The sequence below is a fragment of the Colobus angolensis genome, unplaced genomic scaffold (genome assembly GCF_000951035.1).
Source record: "Colobus angolensis palliatus isolate OR3802 unplaced genomic scaffold, Cang.pa_1.0 Scaffold4, whole genome shotgun sequence".
In the NCBI taxonomy this organism is placed as follows: domain Eukaryota; kingdom Metazoa; phylum Chordata; class Mammalia; order Primates; family Cercopithecidae; genus Colobus; species Colobus angolensis.
The window spans coordinates 9,053,547-9,071,292 of record NW_012117376.1 but is presented as its reverse complement, the minus strand read 5'-3'; the positions used below and the strand labels follow the sequence as shown (position 1 = coordinate 9,071,292).

Sequence of the window (17,746 nt, the reverse complement as noted above, 5' to 3'; positions counted from 1 at the left end):
CCAGTGGCTTCACACTGTGTCTCCCCTGCTCATGCTCCAAAATCCAACCACACTATCCTGTCTCCCATCACTCAGCCTGCTGCACCCAGTCATTTCTGGGCCTTGGCATGTGCTGTTCCCTCTGCCTGAATCCATCTCTTTGTCTAGACATGTTTAGGTTCCCCAGCTGTGCACTCCCCTGGTACCTGGCACTGCCCTGTCATCCCACTTTATTGTAAGTGCTTGTTTAACTGTCTGCTCTCCCTGTGGACACTGTGGGGGCAGGGACCATATCTGTGTAGTTTGCCTTGGGATCCCCAGAGCCTTAGTACAGTCCCTGGGACAAAGTGGGAAAAGGAATGGACTCATCAAGTTAGACTTTTCCAATCGGAATGATCTGTGTGCTGCCTCGAAAGTCTGGAGTAGATTAAGAAGTGAAGACAGAAGGATAATGGGGTTGGAATGTGCAAAAGCTGCCTAAGAGGAATGGACAACACCTGCCCCTCCTTGCTTTCTCTTCAGCTTACCCAGCTCCCGAACTGATGAGCAAGATCCATGGATATTTTGCTGACCACAGTAACAGAAGAGACTATAAAATTCAGCTTTCCATCTGGTTCTTCATGGTCCAAGAAAATACAGCAATTTCAAACTCCAGGGAGACATGCATTCAAATCATGAAAGCTTAAACCTAGCCTGTCGTAGAATCCCTTAAGAGTAGCATGAATTTGACTCAGGAAGAAAAGTGAAGAAGGCATCATTTACTCTATAAGGATCGATTCCCTGGTGACCCTTAAAGGGGATGAGTTTGATATTTCCTCATAGCAGTTTTTCCCCTCTGGCCTTCAAAGCCAACCTGCTCAATTCCACAGCTGGTCCTTGCTTCTCTTTCTTTCTGCCGGCGCCAACATGCTCCTCATCATAAGGCCTATCATCAGTTAGTACTCGGCAGACTAGGCTGAAAGAGGAAGCTGGCCTTCCAATGGGAGTGCTTTAACATCTGTCCTCCTCCACTGTCCAAAACCTGGCCACTACTTCAATGCAAAAATGATGCCTTTGCTTTTTAATGTTTTATGTTAGAACCAGGGTTCACTGAGAATAGCTGGGGAGGAATGAAAAAAGAATCAGCTCCTCCTTTATCTAAAAACATCACATGAGACACTCGGGCGTGCTCAGGAGTCCGATTTCATTCTCCTGGCCACCACCCCCTTTGCTCCTGGCAGGAAAAAAAAAAAAACAGGGCAAAGGTTCTGAAAAGCCATCAATAGGCTGGTCTCCTGTTATTTGGGACCCAACTAGAGAAGGGAATTTTCAGAAATGTGCTAGAAATACCAGCTCTGCAGAGATTTGACAGCCGGTTTGAAGGCTTCAGGCAGTTTGGATAAGCATCTAGACTTTGGGTACATTTCTGAGCCTGCTCTGTGAGTCCTTTGAAGTGTATCCAACTTGAATAAACCTTCCAGATAACTGGGGCCAGTGAAAAAGCTTTCTTTGGAAATCCCCCTGGAAATGCCTTGTTGCTTTCTCGCAGGGCATCCAGCCCATCAGGACAAGCGATCTAAAAAGTAGAGAATGAAGAAGCTCAAGAGAGAATGTTTCTATAATGTTCAGTTCACTGTCTTTTTTTCCCCTTCCTAGCCTTTTTTACATAGGGAGAAGGAGACAACAGATAGATCACCAAACTCCCAGTGGACTTTGAGGAGCGTGAGCTTAGATCTGCTCGTGGCTTGCCCATGACCCCTTTGTACTGATACAACCTGGCTGTTTCTAAAGGTCTAGGCTAAAATGTACAGGAAAAGTACCACGTTAGAATAATGAAGAATAACAGGGGATGTTATTTGCCCTCCAGAAAGTCATTGCTGGAAGCACTTACAGAGAGCTAGTGACGGGGCCATGCGTTGGTACAGGCAGAAAGTTCCATCTCATTTCCCAGAGAAGCATTCCCTGGCTGCCTAGGACAGAGCTGGAGCCTGTCTTCTCTCCTGTTTGCACAGGTTTTCTAATCACAGAATTACTGGAGCATCAAGAAGCGCCTGCATGCTTGGAAGGGCTTCCAGGCAGATGAACACACCTCAGCACCGGGTAGCATTTTCCCAGGGTGCAACCCGGACCGGCTCTGGGTCACACTGACAAGGTGAAGTGGATGGGCAAAGAGTGGGTGGGGTACCGAACACTGGTTTCTTTAGGGAATCAAATAGGGAGGGACCTTTAAAGCCAGAAGTGGGGCCTTCCAGTGTGCTTTGGTTCACTTGAGAGGAGGGGCTGAATGATGCTCCTTCTCTAACTCGAGACGTAGGCATGAAGGACAGGGCACAAAATCCCGAGGAGCAAAGGATCATCAGCTGCCCTGATCCAGCAATATCCCACAGCGCCACTGGCTGACCACAAGCAAGGAGGGAAATACCCTTCATTTTTTAATTTTTATTTTTCTAAGACTGAGTCTCATTATGTTGCCTAGACTGGTCTCAAACTCCTGGGCTCAGGCGATCCTCCCATCTCAGCCCCTTGAATAGCTGGGATTACAGGTGTGTGCCCCTGTACCCAAAATGCTCTTTTTTGATCCTGGGACTAAATGAGAAAAGGAGGGCAACAGGGAGCTCTGGCTGCAGCACCAGAGGAACCCACTGGAAGGGAAAGGGCAGATAGTTTTGTTTCTTTATTATTTAAAAAATATTAACAGCAATTAAAAATAACACCAACAACAAAAACATTCACAACCTGTCACAGAGTCCTATAAGCTTTGGCCGTTTATTCCCAACAGAGTCCTTCATCCAAAGGCAGGTGGGGATTTCAGCCAAAAGGCCCCTTCATGGTTTTCATGGGTGGGTACTGCTGCTCCATCGGCATGGCCCCAAAGCAGTCAGAGGGGCTACAGTGGCCAGCCTTGCCTGGCTGGCCCATGGGACCCGGGGGCCCAGGGATGCCAGGGATGCCTTGCTGGCCCATTGGTCCTGTTGCGCCCATCTTGCCATAGCCTGGAGGACCTTGAGGACCTAGGGAGGGAAGGGCCACAGAGGGAAAATCAGAAGACCCAGATCATAAGGGGAAAAAAAGCCATAATGGCATCAAATAATAACTTACATTTGATGACTGTTTCTCAAGTTACCACATGTTTTCATGAAGACCTAGTCTGATCCTCACATTGATTCAACAATAACAATACTGCTGGCAAGTTTTATTTAGAACTGCCATGTGCCAGGCACAGGGCTCAGTGCTTTTGATGCATTATTCATTGAATCTGCACAATTTCCTGAGAAAGAACCTATTTTCTAATTTTGTAGATGAGGATACAGGCTCAGAGAGGTTGCACCTCTGCTAAGTTGTGATGCTGGGTCTCAGAGCCAGGTCATCAGGCTTTGGCCATTTTCCTTCAGGCTATACAGCTAAGCATGCATCTTAGAGAGCACTTCCAAAGGGTTTCAATGGCCTCTTCAAGGTGTACAGCCAGTGAGGTGCTGAGTAGAACTTGAACTCAAGTTCCTCGGCCCCAACTCCATGCAGGTCTCTCCTACTGCGTCACGCTAGCCCAGTTTAAGACTTAAGAACAGGCACTGAGTCTTCCGCCCCCACATCCCCACAGGCCCTGACAGAGTGTCTTGTACACAGTGGCATTACTATAAATGTGGTTGACTGGCCTGTCATTATTTGGAGTTTGACACAGCTGTGTCATAGAAGAAACAAAGAAAAGGGGTCTCTGCTGCTCTGGATTCATGGTCTCAAATGGTGGTATTTCCTACCTGGGGGGCCGGGAAGACCATTTTCTCCTGCAATGCCAACACCAATGTCCCCCTTTTCACCTTTGGTACCAGGCAGTCCTGGAACAAAAGAAAGAAAACAAGTCCTATCCCTGAGCAGAAAAATGACACAGCCAGTCAGATTACTTGAAACACACACACATATCCCATATTCACAACAGACCTCATGGAATACTTAGGATTGCCCCAAAGAACTACATGTGTCCCTTGGAAACTGTAGGGCAGAGCTACCTCTCATTCCTGGCAAGCCCTGCCGTCCTTCTCTGCCAATCTGACCAGGGAGCCCAGGTGACCCTGGAGCGCCTGGCCTGCCGGGAGCACCATCCTTCCCTGGGGGCCCTGGTCGTCCCGGAGCCGCTGCCATCTCCATGGGGAACTGCATCCTGGAGGTGTAGTAAGCCATTCTCTCTGTAAAAAAAGGACAAGGGCAGGGACAGGTCAGAAGGTCCCCTAGGGACTCAGAATGACTGCAGATGCCGCATATAGGTCACCAGCATGGAGTCCACAGCAGCCTTCCTTCACAGGGATGTCAGGGCAAGGAGTATGGCAGTCGGTCTCCCAAGGGGGGTCCCACGTCCTGGCCTCCACATCGCTCCCCATGGAGATCCTTCCAAAGCACAGATCTGACTATGGCATCTCTGCTCCAACAGCCCTCATTAGTTCACTGCTGGCTTCAGAATAAAGCCTGGATCCCTTGCTTGGCATTCAAGGTCTGCTTCCCAAGCAAGACGTTCAGCCCCTTCAGGACAGGGCCTATGTTTCCCCCAGTCCCTGGCACATCAGTGTTGGATGAACAAATGAACAGAAAAAACACTTCAAAGAAACCACCCCAGCCATCTTCCAGTGCCACTCGCCCCTGTATTTAGAGCTCACTTCAGGCAGACTCGTTTGATACCAATTTTCTTGTCTGTCTCCTTTGCTCAAGCAGGGGCTCGGGGAACGCGGGAAGGAATCATTTTATCTCTGAACAGAGCAGGTGACAAGGAAGGTCTGAAGGATAATTGAACATCTGCCTGTCAACCTCAGGCCTGTGAGTGTATGGAGGGTGAGAGCAGGAGGACATTGAGCTTTAAGGAAAAGGAGGCCAAAGCAGGGCAGAGAAGTCGCAGGAAGGGCAGGCAGCACCCACTGCCACCCAGCTGGCTGCCAGTTACCATCAAACATTTTAATGATCTCTTGTCTGATGAACCTCTTGATTTCATCATAATTCACCATGTCTCCCTGAAGAAAGAGAAGAAAATCTGCCTCAATTATACTTCCAAGCCTGGCACTTTCCCCTATGGAAATAAAGGATGAGGAGGAAGGCAAAGGTCCCAGGAGCCTCCCACAGATTCTCTTTTTTTTTTTTTTTTTGAGACAGAGTCTCACTTTGTCACCCAGACTGGAGTGCAGTGGCGCGATCTTGGCTCATGGCAACCTCCGTAAGTCCTTAATCCAAAGTCCTAACCACCCAGAAATGGTACAGAACATTTTGTGCTTAAATGCACTTTTCTGGGGTGAGGGTCCTGTCTTCCCCACCCTTCCGCACACAGTTAAGAGCCACCCTCCGTGGGAGCCAGGCTGTTTCCCACAGAATGTCAGCAGGAGCTTGGAAGACGATCTGTGCTCCACCCCACATGCCTGCTCTATGGGACAGTGCCCACAGCTGCCAGCCTTCCCCCTTACCATGGAGCCAGGCACACCAGGCAAGCCAGGGCTCCCTGAAGGCCCTGGAGCTCCAGGGTGACCTCTCTCTCCTGCAGGGCCTGGTGGCCCAACAGGCCCCATGGAACCACTCTTGCCAGGACCACCAGGCATGCCGGCTCTCCCCTTCTCTCCTGCCTGGCCCTTCTGTCCTGCGGCTCCTGGATCACCCTACAAAGATAGATACTTAGTGCTGTCAAATTTACATCATGATGTCTCACCAATCTGCCCTTTTCTCTCCATCCTCCCACCAGGCCCCCAGTGTCTCCCCCTAGACTGTGGCCACAGCATCCTGACAGGTCACTCCGCCTCACTGCCCCAGAGTGGTCCTTCTAGAAGAGTTCTCCTGGTGTTACTCCCTTTACTCCCTGCTTAGAAATTCTGATGGCTCCCAAATGTCCTCAGGATAAAGCACTCATTCGTTGGCTGGGCATGCAAGGCCATTCATGATGTGGTCCTGATCTTTCCTTCCTCAGCCTCCTCTCCCCACCCTCCACCTCCCGCCAGACCTCACTGGTGATAATTCTCTGCTTCTGCCGTGTTGTTGTGGTCCTCCTGGGCTGAAATCCCTTTCTCCTCATCTCTCTCTACCCAGTGCACCCCTCCAGAGCTGAAGCTCCCGTTCCCGTTCTCTCCACAGCCTCTCCGACTCCCCAGGCTGGGTTAGGTGCTCCTCCCTCTCATTCCACAGCACTATGTCTCATCATCTTCTGGAAAACTTGCCAATCCCTAGTGTAAGTGTGACTGGTCTATTGTGAGCACCTATTGTTCAGGGACCTCTGTTTACCTGAGGCCAGGACAAGGGCCTGGAATGTGAGTAGGAACAAGGGGGTACTCGGGAAATGGAAACAATGAATGAATGAATCAGTCAATCAGTGTGTAAATGAATTGGAGATTTCCTTCCTCACAACCAATAAAAACCTACCTGGGGGGCCGGGTAATGACCCCATAGGAGAAATTTTCAGACACTATGCTGCTCCAAGTTCTGCAATTTTTTACCCTGCCCACTGGCCTTCCTGTGTCTCCTCTCTGTGGCTAAAGTCATAACTTGGAGTTGGGCTTCATCCACTCATGAGCTTCTCCTCTCAAACCCAGCCAGTGCCCACTCACCTTGGGACCTGGAGGTCCATAGAATCCCTGCTTTCCAGGGGGTCCCTAGAGGAAAGCAAAAGTCAGAGCTGAAGTCTGGGCAGCATCTCTGAGGCTCCCCGGGGAGGGAGGAGCAGTGAAGAGGCCCTTTCCACAGCCCGAGGCCCCCAAGTGTGTCCAACCAGGCTCTGTGTGAGAAAGGACTGCAGCCTCCCTGTCCGCAGAGGGGCTGACAGCTGGAAGGGAAAATAATGTCTTCTGGAGCATGGCCTTTTTTAAGCATGTTGGTTGGGCCCCCATCACAGATGAAGAGAGTTGAGAAGAAGTCAGAATGAGAGGGCCAGTCTGTGGCATACTGGGGGGCCTGGAAAGACCTGGTGCCCAGGAGATGTTTGTTTGAAATTCATTATTATCATTATTATTGTTGTTGTTGTTGTTGTTTCTTTTTGACCAGGTACAGAGTTAAAAAAAAAAAATGGTAAAACAAATCTCACTTCCATCCTTGGCCTCAAGTCTCTAATTCCTCTCCCCAGGACAACAAGGGTTAACAATTTCCTGTATATCTGTCCAGAGATAGTCCGTACATAGAGGGAATGTTTACTGAATAAATGAAGAGGGGTCAGGGCAAGGTGAGGAGGGAGAAGCATCCCCAAGGAAACAGAGAAGACCAGTACAACTGTACCTCTTTGCCAGCAGCACCATCCGTACCAGGTTCGCCCTGGGGAAGAGAGAGCAATGGAGACGTGATGAGCTCCATCCCAGTTTGGTGTCAGATGCCTCGCCGTGTACACAGGGCATGCCCAGCCCCCTGTTCCACCCAGAGGCCATGATCCTCCAACCCTCACCCTCTGACACTCTGGGCCATGGAAACTCAGACCCCCACCCCTACTCCAGCCTGATCCCAGAGCCCCAACAGCTCCCAGCCCCCATCTACAAGAGCTTTACAAGGGAAGAACAGACCGTGCCTGCCTTGCTGTGTGCTTGGATCCTGGCACCTTACACACTCCCTGGCTCTGAATCTATGTTAAACGTTTGCTGAATGAACACATGAGCAGCCTGAGCCAGACCCCTCCCCAAGACCAGCAAGGCTGCCTCCTTTGGCCAGCCCCCTTCTGATGGCTGCTGGGGAAGAGGACTCTGATTGCTAGGTAAGTGGGAGATTCATCCGGGGGCCATGGAGGCTCCTGAGCCTGCAAAAAGGGAAGCAGGGTCCTTGGCAGGAATCAGGGCGAATAGGCATGGTGAGACTGGGCCCTCCTGGCAGATGGGCTAACTGGAGTCAAACACCCCAGCCCAGGCCACCAGCCCCACGGTCACTGCTGCTGCCCCCCAGAAAAAGTCTGCGTTGATGGAAAGCATCCTGATGGGTCCCAGGAGACCTGGGTCCCTGCCTCTGCTCTCCCAGGAGACTTTTCATCCCTGACCCTGGCAATCAGTTGCACCTGATGGGGTTCACCTGTCTGGAACTTTTAAGAGAGGTAGATTTTCAGAGTGGCTAAGGACCAAGTTCTGGAATCAGGCAGGCTGGGGTCAAGTCAGAGCTCTTCCACTCACTAGCTATGTGACTCCGAGCAACCTGCCTAACCTTGCAGAGCCCCCGTTTCCTCATCTGTAAAACGGGGACAATCAGATCCACTAAATGGGGCTGCAGCACAGATTAAGACAAAATGCACAGCAAGCACTTAGTCCACCATTCGGCACACATTGATGACCGATATATCAGCGCTCTTAGTGTTAAACGTGAGCGGAGACCGAGTCCTGGTTTCCGAGGACCTTGAGAAGTTACAGTAACAGCACTGCATTTCTGCTTCCTGACATTTAGCAAGATTTTCTGTGGTTACCGACAAGCTCCCCCGGGGAAGGGGCAGGGGCAGAACAGGGATGCATAGCTGAGGGGTCTGCAGAAGGTTGATGCTGTGGCACCGTCACAGGCAGTGACCTCGTGTGCAGCCTGGCACAGCACTGCCTTGCAGGGCCTGTCCTTCCAAACTCAGCATGATCCTCAGGCCTGAGCACCACGTTGCCGTCCTGCCATGCTGACGGCCCCTCCTTCCTTGGAGACCCCAGATATATTCTGCTGTGCTCAACGGGCTTTAAGCCAACTGACTCTTTCCCCCTGAGCTGTGCTGTAGGATGTGGGATCTTACCGGGGGGCCAGGGTGTCCAGGGGGGCCGGGCTGGCCTGGGAGGCCTGCAAGGCCCCTTTCTCCGGTGGCTCCTCGGTCTCCTTTCAGACCCTAGAGAATAGGAAGGGGGACAGTGAGAGGGGAGGGAAGCAGGCAAAATGGACCCCCATGTAGACAGAGACAGACACCCCATCCTGTGGCAGGGACTACAAGGAGAGGTGGCACTGCCTGAACTTGCAACAGGACTCTGAGATGACCTCCAGCCCTCTCCAAAGCCCTCTACCACATCCTGGAAGGCGAGATCTTTGGAGGCAGGAGAGGCTGACACCAGGGAAGTAGGGGATGAGACAAACTGTTCTGCATCCCCACAGCTTGCTCTGAATGGTGCTCACAGCCAAGCAGGGCAAAACTCCTGGGAGGGAGGAAGGAGCGGAGTGTGTTACTTACCACTGCAGAGATCCCAGCTGGTCCTGGCTGGCCTGGAGGCCCTGGTGGCCCCTAAAGAGAGATGAGTCAGTGGGATAGAAACAGGTTCTAACAGTAAGACCCCTGGGAGGCACAGGGCCTGACAGCAGGAGCAAGCTGTAAACTTCAGCAGCTCCATTTCCTCTGGAAACCTTCCTTCGCTCTGGTCTTGCACTTGAGCTTCTGACAAGATTTGCGCCCAGAGCTGAGGCCTGGGGGTCCTGGGCACACAGGACCCTCCCTCCAACGCAGGCTGAGTGGAGCATCTGGGGCTGTGCTGAGGGAGATGATCTGAAAGCCATGGCCAGAGGCTAAGTGCAGTGGAGAAAGGCCTGGGGGAGTTACTCCCTGGCCTAGGTGGCTACTGAGACCCCTGCTTCCCTAAAGGCAGCCCACTTCCTGCTGGTCTATGGAGAAGGGAAGACCAGGAGCTGGGGGTCTGTGTAGCAGGGGGTGAGGGGCAGGGGCTTGGCACTGACCCCACCATCCACAGTGACAAGGAGCCAACACTCACTGGCGAACACTGGGGTGCACAGGACTCCAACACCCAGATAGACCTGGCTGCTGCACTAGGGTGGCATCTAAAATGCCCTCCTCTAGCTCTGATGCCTACATCTGATGCCTCTGCGGTGCAAAAGGTCACCTCCCTGGTCAGAGTGACAACTTCTCTGAACCCCCCGCACTTGGGTCTCTCTCAGAGCGCTTCCCTCCACACCCCCAGGGGGAACGTTCCAGAGGCCACAGCCTGTGTTCTATTCGTCTCCAGTCTCCTGGGGTGGAAGTGTCCAGCACAGAGACTGCCACATCGCAAGACGACGGGGCCAGACGGACAGAAGTGAGAGGCGGAACCCTGCACCCCCTTGGCCCCAGCCCCACTGAGTCTCCGACGGGGCCACACTTCTGAGTGCGCCTCCCCCTGTCATCTGCAATGTGAGGGGGAACCAGGCTCAATATGGTGTTCCCAATCCAGGGCCTCTGGACCCCTTGAGATGCATAAAAATAGTGATGGGGGCCTGAGAGTTCTTTTTTTTTGGTCGTGAACTATTTTTAACATTTCCAAGAGCCTCCTGGAAATTATTATGCAGCCAGCCACAACAGGGCTGCAACAAAATGCCAGGATCTTCGCTTTTCTCTGGAGTCGCATCAGCTCAGTGCCGTCACACTGATCAAAGGCGCTGCCTGGCAGTCGTCTGTGTTAGTGATGAGTAAAGTAGACAGGAAATGCATTATTGCTTGATAAATGTCCTCTCCAAGTCACCTCATCTTGGGAAACACACCACCTATTTACCCAGTTGCCCAAGCCAAATGCAGAAGTCACCCCTGGTTCCTCTCTTTCTGTCACTCTGTCTCCCCGGCCCCAATCCAGCTCATCAGCAAGTCCCCCGAGCCTGGCATGGCGCAGGGGCTCCACGATTATTTGTTGACTGAATGACCTTCATCTGAGAAGTGAACTTGAATGTGCCCAGAAAATAAGAAAATAACAAAAAGCCTGGAAGCCACAGAAGGAGTGGCCCCAGTGGCCCCGTCTAGCTCCCATGGCTGGGGCAGTCCCTCTGGCAAGTTCTCTCAGGTCATGACAGCCTACGCGCCACTACCCACCCCGCCAAAATGCTCATTCTTATGGAGACGGAGACAAAAGTGGTTCAACTCACAACGTGGCCGGGGGGACCAGGTCTTCCCTGGGGTCCCATGGCACCAGGTTCACCCTGCAGGAGCCAGGAAAAGGAAAAAATGACACTGAAACTGACTGGCTTGCACCATGTGGCTGTCGGGTGGGAGGGGGCTGGGCAGAATAGGTGGTAACGCCAGCGGCCAAAGGAGCGGGGCCAATTCCCAGCCTCCAGACCCAAGTCTCCCAGAGAGTTAGGTAGAGAAGGTGGACCCTCAGCCTGAGCAGGCCAGGCCCTGCCTTTTTAGGTTGGTGACCCAGCAACCTCCAGGGAGCAGAACCAGTTACAACCCTTAAGAGGAGGGAGAAAGTTCAAGACATGCAGTGTTGGGTGACACCCCTCCCAGAAGGCTGAGGACAGAAAGCAGCCAATTTGCCAGTGAGCAGGAAGAAGCAGCTGCATCCCAGACTCCTCAGAGTCCAAAGGCAAACTGAAGGCAGCCGTGTGGATCCCTGGTCCTCACCTCTGCGCCAGGCCGGCCAGTGCTGCCAGGGGGACCTGGTTTGCCACAGTCACCCTAGAAGAGAGAGGAGCAGCTGGAGCTCACCAGACCTTCACTTGACATCCCTACCCTAAGTCAACCTCACATCAGAGGGGCCCTGCCACCTGCCCCAGCTTTGGCCAGAGGCCCTCTGATGCCCTCCAGCTGGTAGACAGAGAAACCCTGACCCAGTCTGCTGCCAGGCACCGGTGGCCCCAGGAGGCTGATGCTGGGATGGCCTCTCTGCCCAGGATAGGCTGCCATGTCCGCCTGGGGGCAGGCCTTCAGGAAAGCAGACACAACCTGCTTGGCAGAGGTCACCAGCCCTTACCTTAGGTCCTGGGAGGCCAGGATGTCCTGTTTTCCCCTTAAAGCCCTGAAAGAAAAGGCAGGGAGTTCTCATGTCCCTCATGTCAGCTGGGGGCCTCTTCCCACTCCTCCGTCCTCAGTTCAAACCAATCCAAAGTCATAACATGGTCCACGGAAGATCTGCATTTGAGCTGTTGCAACCACCCAGGCAGAAGCTGCAACTGCGCAGCTTCCAACTCCTTCCTCTAGCTCAACTTACCGGTGGTCCCATGAGTCCAGGGGGGCCAGCAGGACCAGGGTCCCCCTAGGGAAAGAGACAAGGAGGATTGAGACAAGAGTTTTGCTCAGCTTGTATCCAACTCATATCACTGTCCTCCCCTCTCTCAAGCCCTCCTCCGCTATCCCAGGATGGAGGGAAGAATCCAAACCCGGCTCAGCCTCTGACTGGCTGTGGATCCTCAGTGACTTCCTGCCCCTCTCCGGGCCTTAGCTTTCCTTCTTTGGGATATATAAGGGGGCTGACTTTGATGTTCTACTCTGTCCCATGGCCCCAGCCCTTTCAGATTCCCCAGCAAAACCCAAGGAGCCAGGGCTTGCTCAAGTCCTTCCATGTCCACACCCTGATTCTTCCTGAAGCCCAGCCTGGTTTCCTCAGCTGTCTGAGTTTCTACATACATAGTGCCTTCACCATCCTGCCTTTGGTGAGACCTAGCTCGCCTAACCTGCTTAAGGCCACTAGGAGAACTGGGAAGCCAAGGGGCTGTGATGCCATCAGGGAGCTGGAGTGCAGAGAAAGACAGACCAAGGGAGGGCATGGGTGCCTCCTGACAAAGATGGGGATACTTTGGTTCTTTCCATCAAGGTTACCTTGACTTTGGCTCCCCCGGCAAAAAGGAGGGGAAGGGATGCCTGCCCTCCCGGCCCATCATCTCACCCTCAAGCCAGGCTTGCCGTCCTTCCCATCCAGACCATCCAGACCGGCGGGGCCCTGGAAACAGGAAAGAGGCATTTCTGCATGCTGGTGCAAGAGTCCTAGGAGGTGGGAGACCTGGCCCAGCCCCTCAGTTCTCTCCACCCCTCCCCTGACTCCCATCCCAGCACACACACACGTGTACCACACACATGCACCACACACATGCGCACACACCCCACACACCTGCCACGCTAAAAGGGCACACACTCACCTGAATCCCAGGAGGTCCCGGTGGCCCAGGGGAACCAGGCATGCCTGATGGGCCTCGAATCCCTTCGCTGCCCTGGAAACCAGCCCCCCACAACCAATAAAGTCATCAGGGCTTTGCCCCCGCTGTGGAGACCAGGCCCTGGGTCAAGGGTCCTGGTGACTGCTGGAATCAAGACAGCTGGCTTCTGGGCCCAGTCTGTCCCTGTCTAACTGCATATGTGCCACTCATCGCCTCCCCAGGAGGATCTGTCTTCATCTGCAAAGCATCCCCTTGCCTTGCTGCCCCATGAGGAAGGCACAGGGCATCTTCTCCAGTGCTGACCCAGGGGCTGGCATGGCAGGGGCTCAGTAGCATGTGCTGAACTGAAAGCACAGCTTCAATCCGCTGCGAATGCTGCCTGTTGCATTCTACTCCTCCATCAGACCCCCTGCCTCCTCCCCACCTACCTCCCTGCCTTTCCCCCGCATCCCAGTAGACATGGGCCAGGGCTGCACAAAGGCGTCAACAGCGCACCCAGTGCCATGTGGGCTCTGATCCCCCAAGATGAAAAAGTGGGTGCCCCTGTCCTCGAGGAGCTCACAGTCCAGTGAGGGTCATGGCCCAACTCAACCAGGGGCAATACAACAGTCCACGTGTTCTGTGTGGAAAGGAGCTGAGGGAGCCCAGGACGGGGAGCAGTTCCCTCTGGCTGGGGATCAGGGAAAGTGTCACAGAGGTGTCACCAGATGCTAGACTCTGGGATTGGGCAGGTGGAGGAGAAAAGCACATGCCAAAGGGAACCTAAGAGAAGGATAAAGGTTTGCAAGTGGCCACATGCCTGGCCTGGCCAGGGCGTCTGGGGGAGCCTGTGGGATGGGCCAGCAGGCAGAAGAGGCTGGAAGAGTCACCTTAATGAGTGGGGGCCCTGAACGCTGTGCTAAACTTTATCAAACAGTCAGTGGTTTTTAAGCTGTACTTCTCAGAGTGCTGGGGCTCCTGGGGGAGTCTCGAAGCTGGGGTCATGAAGTGGGGACTGAAGAAGGGGACTCCAGGACCCCCACCGTTGTCTCAGCCAGGGAACTCCACTTGTGTTTGTTTTGTAGATTGAGGTTTTTACATTTGCTTTTATGTGATAAAAAGGCTCTGGGACTACAAAATAAAGTCTAAAAACCTCTGCTACAGGCACTGGGGAGCCATTGAAGGTTCAAAGCAGAAGAGTGACAAGAACTGATGCATGGATTGGAGTTTACCAGAAAAGGCAGTGGGAGGCAAGCAGCATAGCAGGGAAGGCTGCTGCATTCTCCCATTGTGGAGAGGGTGGCTGCCCTGGATCAGTGGCTGTAGGGTGGTCAAGGGAAGGGATCCTGCTAGAGAGACTCAGCAAAGGGGAAAAAGAACTTGGGGGGCATTGCAATGCCACCAGCCACCAGGAGGGGTCAGCACAGCCCCAACCAATGTTAGCCCCCACTGGGAGTTGGGGTGAAGAACCACTGGCCAGAGGTTTGGGATTCTCTGCAATGACCAGCCTAAGGAGAGCAGGGGCTGCCACTCAGGTCCTCTGCAGGGAAGGGAAGTGAAGAGAGCTAGCAACCACCACTGTCCCAACCATGGCTGATCAGCATGGGCTCTGGGGAGGTAGTGAGGGTCGTCCCAGGTCCTCCTGGAGCTGGGAAGGAAGTCTCAGCTCTGCTGCTGACACCACTGTGTGCCTCTGGGCTGCCCCAAGCCTTATGGGCGTCAGTTTCCTCACCTGCACAGTGAGACGTTCATGCGTGTGCTCTCAGGGAAAAGAGGATCTCCACAAGGCTGTAGGCTCCTACCTGTCCCTCTGGACCCAGATCCCCCAGACCCCCAGCTCAGAAGTCAATCTTGGGGCTTCTTATACCACCCACTCAGCACATCTAGGGAGCCCAGAGGTTGGGCCGAGACAGGGATGTCAGCCCCAAACCAAGGCAGAGCCATGTCTCCAGCATTTATCAAGCCAAAGTCAAGAGCAGCCGGCATAGGAGCTCCCCCAACTGCTGCTCCCCCAATCCTTGCCACCAGGCAGGACACAGGCCACCCCTGCCCTCTCTGGGCCCTTGGGGACAACTGGAGCATGGCTACCCAGGAGGAGCCCATTCCCCTTCCACATTGGTGTCCTCCTTCAGGACGTGCTTCCCCTTCTCTCAGCTCCTTGCTCGTCCTCCCACCCAGGAGACGAAGGTGGCCTGGGCTGCCTGTCGCATTCTAGTCCTCCATCAGACCCCCGCCTCCTCCCCACCTACCTCCCTGTCTTCCCCCCCATCCCAGCAGACAAGGGCCTGGGCTGAACGGAGGCCGCAGGCATTCTGGGCCAAGCAGACATCCTCAGGAGCCCACTGGTCCGCTGCAGGCCCCGTCAGCCTCCGGTAGTCACTTGGCCCATCCTGGAGGCCTCTTTTCCCAGCCTTGATGCAACTGGGTCAGTCTTGGAATTTCCTGAAAGCCTGATGCTAGGGGTGGAACAAGGGCATGGGAACTGCATGGCTCAGATCTGTGACTTTGGCCAACCCGGGGTCCTGCTCACCTTCTCTGCTTGAGGGCCAGGTGGGCCAGGTGCTCCAACTTTGCCTGGGAATCCAGGGGGACCCTGTATCAACAAAGGGGCAGGCAGGAATGAAAGTGGGGCTGGAGGGGGAGCTTCCCTTCCTTCTTCTTCCTGTGTGTGATGCACTGTTGTTAATGCAATTCATTTTGACTTCCTAGAAGCACCCCCTGGGAGCATTACATCTGCCTGGCCTGCCGGGCTGGGGCCCACCCAAGAGGCTGGGCTCTCCAGGTCCTGGTTCCTGGAATCAGGCCTGGCCACCCAGGCCGTTCTCCCCTGCCTCTCCCCTCTTCTCCCCAGGACCATCCTCCCCTAGCCTGGCCTGGTCAGGCCTGCCCCTCCCGCTGAGACCACATCAGACAGAGCCGGCTTTATGTCTTCTTCACTCACCGGTGGGCCCGGAAAGCCTGGCTGGCCTTGAAATCCCTAGGGCGAGAAGCAAGCTACAGTGTACTGTGCCACCCCCTCTCTCCTGCCTGGCTGCCCAGGAGGAAAGAGTGACAGGTGGGGCACCCTCAAACCCAGGGGCGTTGCTCTCCCCTCTGCCCACCATGGCTGGCAGGTAAGGCTCTGGGCATGAGGTAGGTCACAAGCCAAGGACAGGTAGGGTGGGGAGACTAGAGCTGGTGATCATCAGGGACCCAGCCCCTTCTCTGCCTCCCTGCAGCTGGGTCCCAATCGTCACTCACCTGGTCGCCCTTCTCACCCGAGTTCCCCTGGGGTCCTCGCTCTCCTCTGGGACCCTGTCACCCACAGAGAACAATGCAGCCGAAACCTAATCTTCCTGCCCTCAGATCCCAGGACAAGACCAGGACCACGTCTCCCCGTGCCCTCCTTCACTCACCGCTGGGCCTGGGGGGCCTGGGAGGCCTTCAGATCCTGGGGGGCCCTGAGGACACAAAGGAACAGAATCAGTCATTCCTCCTGGGGAGGTGAAGGATGAGATAGGGGGATGTGACAGGGGTCTGCCCAGAACAGAGGCGGCACATGCTGGGAGGCCCCTGAGCTGGCAGGCCCCCTCTGCCTGGTCTGCTCAGGCTTTCCTGCTCTTGCCTGAGCTGCTGAACCAGCCTCCTAACTTGTCCTGCCACCTCCTGGTTCACTCCAAGTCAGCCAGCAAATGGCTGCCCTCTTCTCCTCCAGCACAGCTCTGATTATGTCACTCTCTTGCTCAAACACCTTGTGTGGCTCCCCTGCCTCTGAGTGGGGTGCACACTTTCCAACAACGCTGATCTTTGAGGCAGCCTGTGATCTGGCACCAGCCACCCTTTCCCACTTCTCCTCCCTCTCTCCTTCTCATCTTCCGCCTTGCTCAGTCAGACTGCTGTTCTCTGACACACTCTATATCCTCCCACCCCCAGGCCTTTGCACCCTCAGCACAGCTTTCCCTCCTACCTAGAATGCCCCCTTCTCCCCGTTCTAGGTCCCCTGAACTCTTGCCAAATCATTTGATGGCTGGAAGCTGTTCCTGCAGTGCCCCGCCCAGCCTCTCCCTCTGGAATTCCCCAGTACAGACAGCCACAGGGATCCCTCCCTCCTGCTAGTCAGCTCTAAGCTCAAATGCCACCTGCTCAGAGAGGCCTTCCTGCCCCTCCGCTTCGATGGTACCCAAACACCTCTCCAGCCCCTCCCCCCTGTCCCACTTCCTCCAGGAGTCCCAGCCCTCATCGTTCCTAGGCACTTGTTTATTCATCTGGCAGCTGCCTCCCCCATGGCAGGGCAAGAGGGCAACTGCCTGCTCTGTTCACGGAGACATCCTCAGAGGGGAGCCTGGCACCCTGCAGGCCCCTGAGAAATATCTGTTACTGAGTAAATGCCTGATGGAGTTTGCTGAATTCTACGGGGACCTCACTGAAATTGGTGACTCTGTAAGGCTGCAGTCCCAGTTTGACTGATCCTAGATCTGAGGTTTGTGAGGTTTCTCACCAGATAGACATGGGTTCAAGTCCAGGTTCCACCACTGACTCACTCACTAGCTTCGGGACCCTGGGTGAGTCTCAGCTTTGTCACTCTGGGGGCCCCAGTGTCCTCATCTGGTCACAGCCCAACTCCTGTGCTCAACATGGGGCCTGGCAGGCCTTGGCTCTGGAGGGTGGTTCTGGGGAGCCTGGGGGCCACTGGGGGTCTATAGTCCCAGGTCCTCCTTTACATGAGGCAGAGGAATGCTTCTGCAGCTGCCTCCTGGCCCCCTCCCCTTGGCAGCCCTGCGGGGATTTTCCTCACAGCCTCCACCTCCGCAGGGCCCAGCCTGTGCTGCAGGCTTGGGGGCGGGGGGGGGGGGCGGCGGGCAGCAGGGGTCACAGTCCTCCCCTTCACAGGCTGCTGCCAAGTCTCTAGCCGGAGGCTGTGCGGCTCCACGTGCAGCCCTGCACCCGCCCCCGCGCTGCTGGGACTCACCGGCTCTCCTTTCTCTCCCGCTGACCCGGTGTAGCCACGTTCCCCCTTGATGCCCTGACAAGT

General features: G+C 54.6%; 1 protein-coding gene across 1 annotated transcript in view; it reads right to left on the bottom strand.

Annotated features, from left to right (window-relative positions):
- Window positions 1-2,619: 2,619 nt before the first annotated feature.
- COL16A1 (collagen, type XVI, alpha 1) overlaps window positions 2,620-17,746 on the bottom strand; it is a 51,515-nt gene continuing 36,388 nt past the window's right edge. Inside the window, exons 52-71 of the mRNA XM_011955452.1 lie at window positions 17,684-17,737; window positions 16,131-16,175; window positions 15,976-16,029; window positions 15,677-15,712; window positions 15,266-15,328; window positions 12,739-12,810; window positions 12,489-12,542; window positions 11,814-11,858; window positions 11,577-11,621; window positions 11,228-11,281; window positions 10,747-10,800; window positions 9,077-9,127; window positions 8,651-8,740; window positions 7,186-7,221; window positions 6,525-6,569; window positions 5,397-5,585; window positions 4,886-4,952; window positions 3,963-4,139; window positions 3,714-3,791; window positions 2,620-2,969 (exon numbers count right to left, since the gene is read on the bottom strand). Coding sequence (XP_011810842.1) covers window positions 2,767-2,969; window positions 3,714-3,791; window positions 3,963-4,139; window positions 4,886-4,952; window positions 5,397-5,585; window positions 6,525-6,569; window positions 7,186-7,221; window positions 8,651-8,740; window positions 9,077-9,127; window positions 10,747-10,800; window positions 11,228-11,281; window positions 11,577-11,621; window positions 11,814-11,858; window positions 12,489-12,542; window positions 12,739-12,810; window positions 15,266-15,328; window positions 15,677-15,712; window positions 15,976-16,029; window positions 16,131-16,175; window positions 17,684-17,737 — 1,512 coding nt within the window. The 3' untranslated portion in view covers window positions 2,620-2,766. The remainder of the gene's footprint in view (window positions 2,970-3,713; window positions 3,792-3,962; window positions 4,140-4,885; window positions 4,953-5,396; window positions 5,586-6,524; window positions 6,570-7,185; window positions 7,222-8,650; window positions 8,741-9,076; window positions 9,128-10,746; window positions 10,801-11,227; window positions 11,282-11,576; window positions 11,622-11,813; window positions 11,859-12,488; window positions 12,543-12,738; window positions 12,811-15,265; window positions 15,329-15,676; window positions 15,713-15,975; window positions 16,030-16,130; window positions 16,176-17,683; window positions 17,738-17,746) is intronic.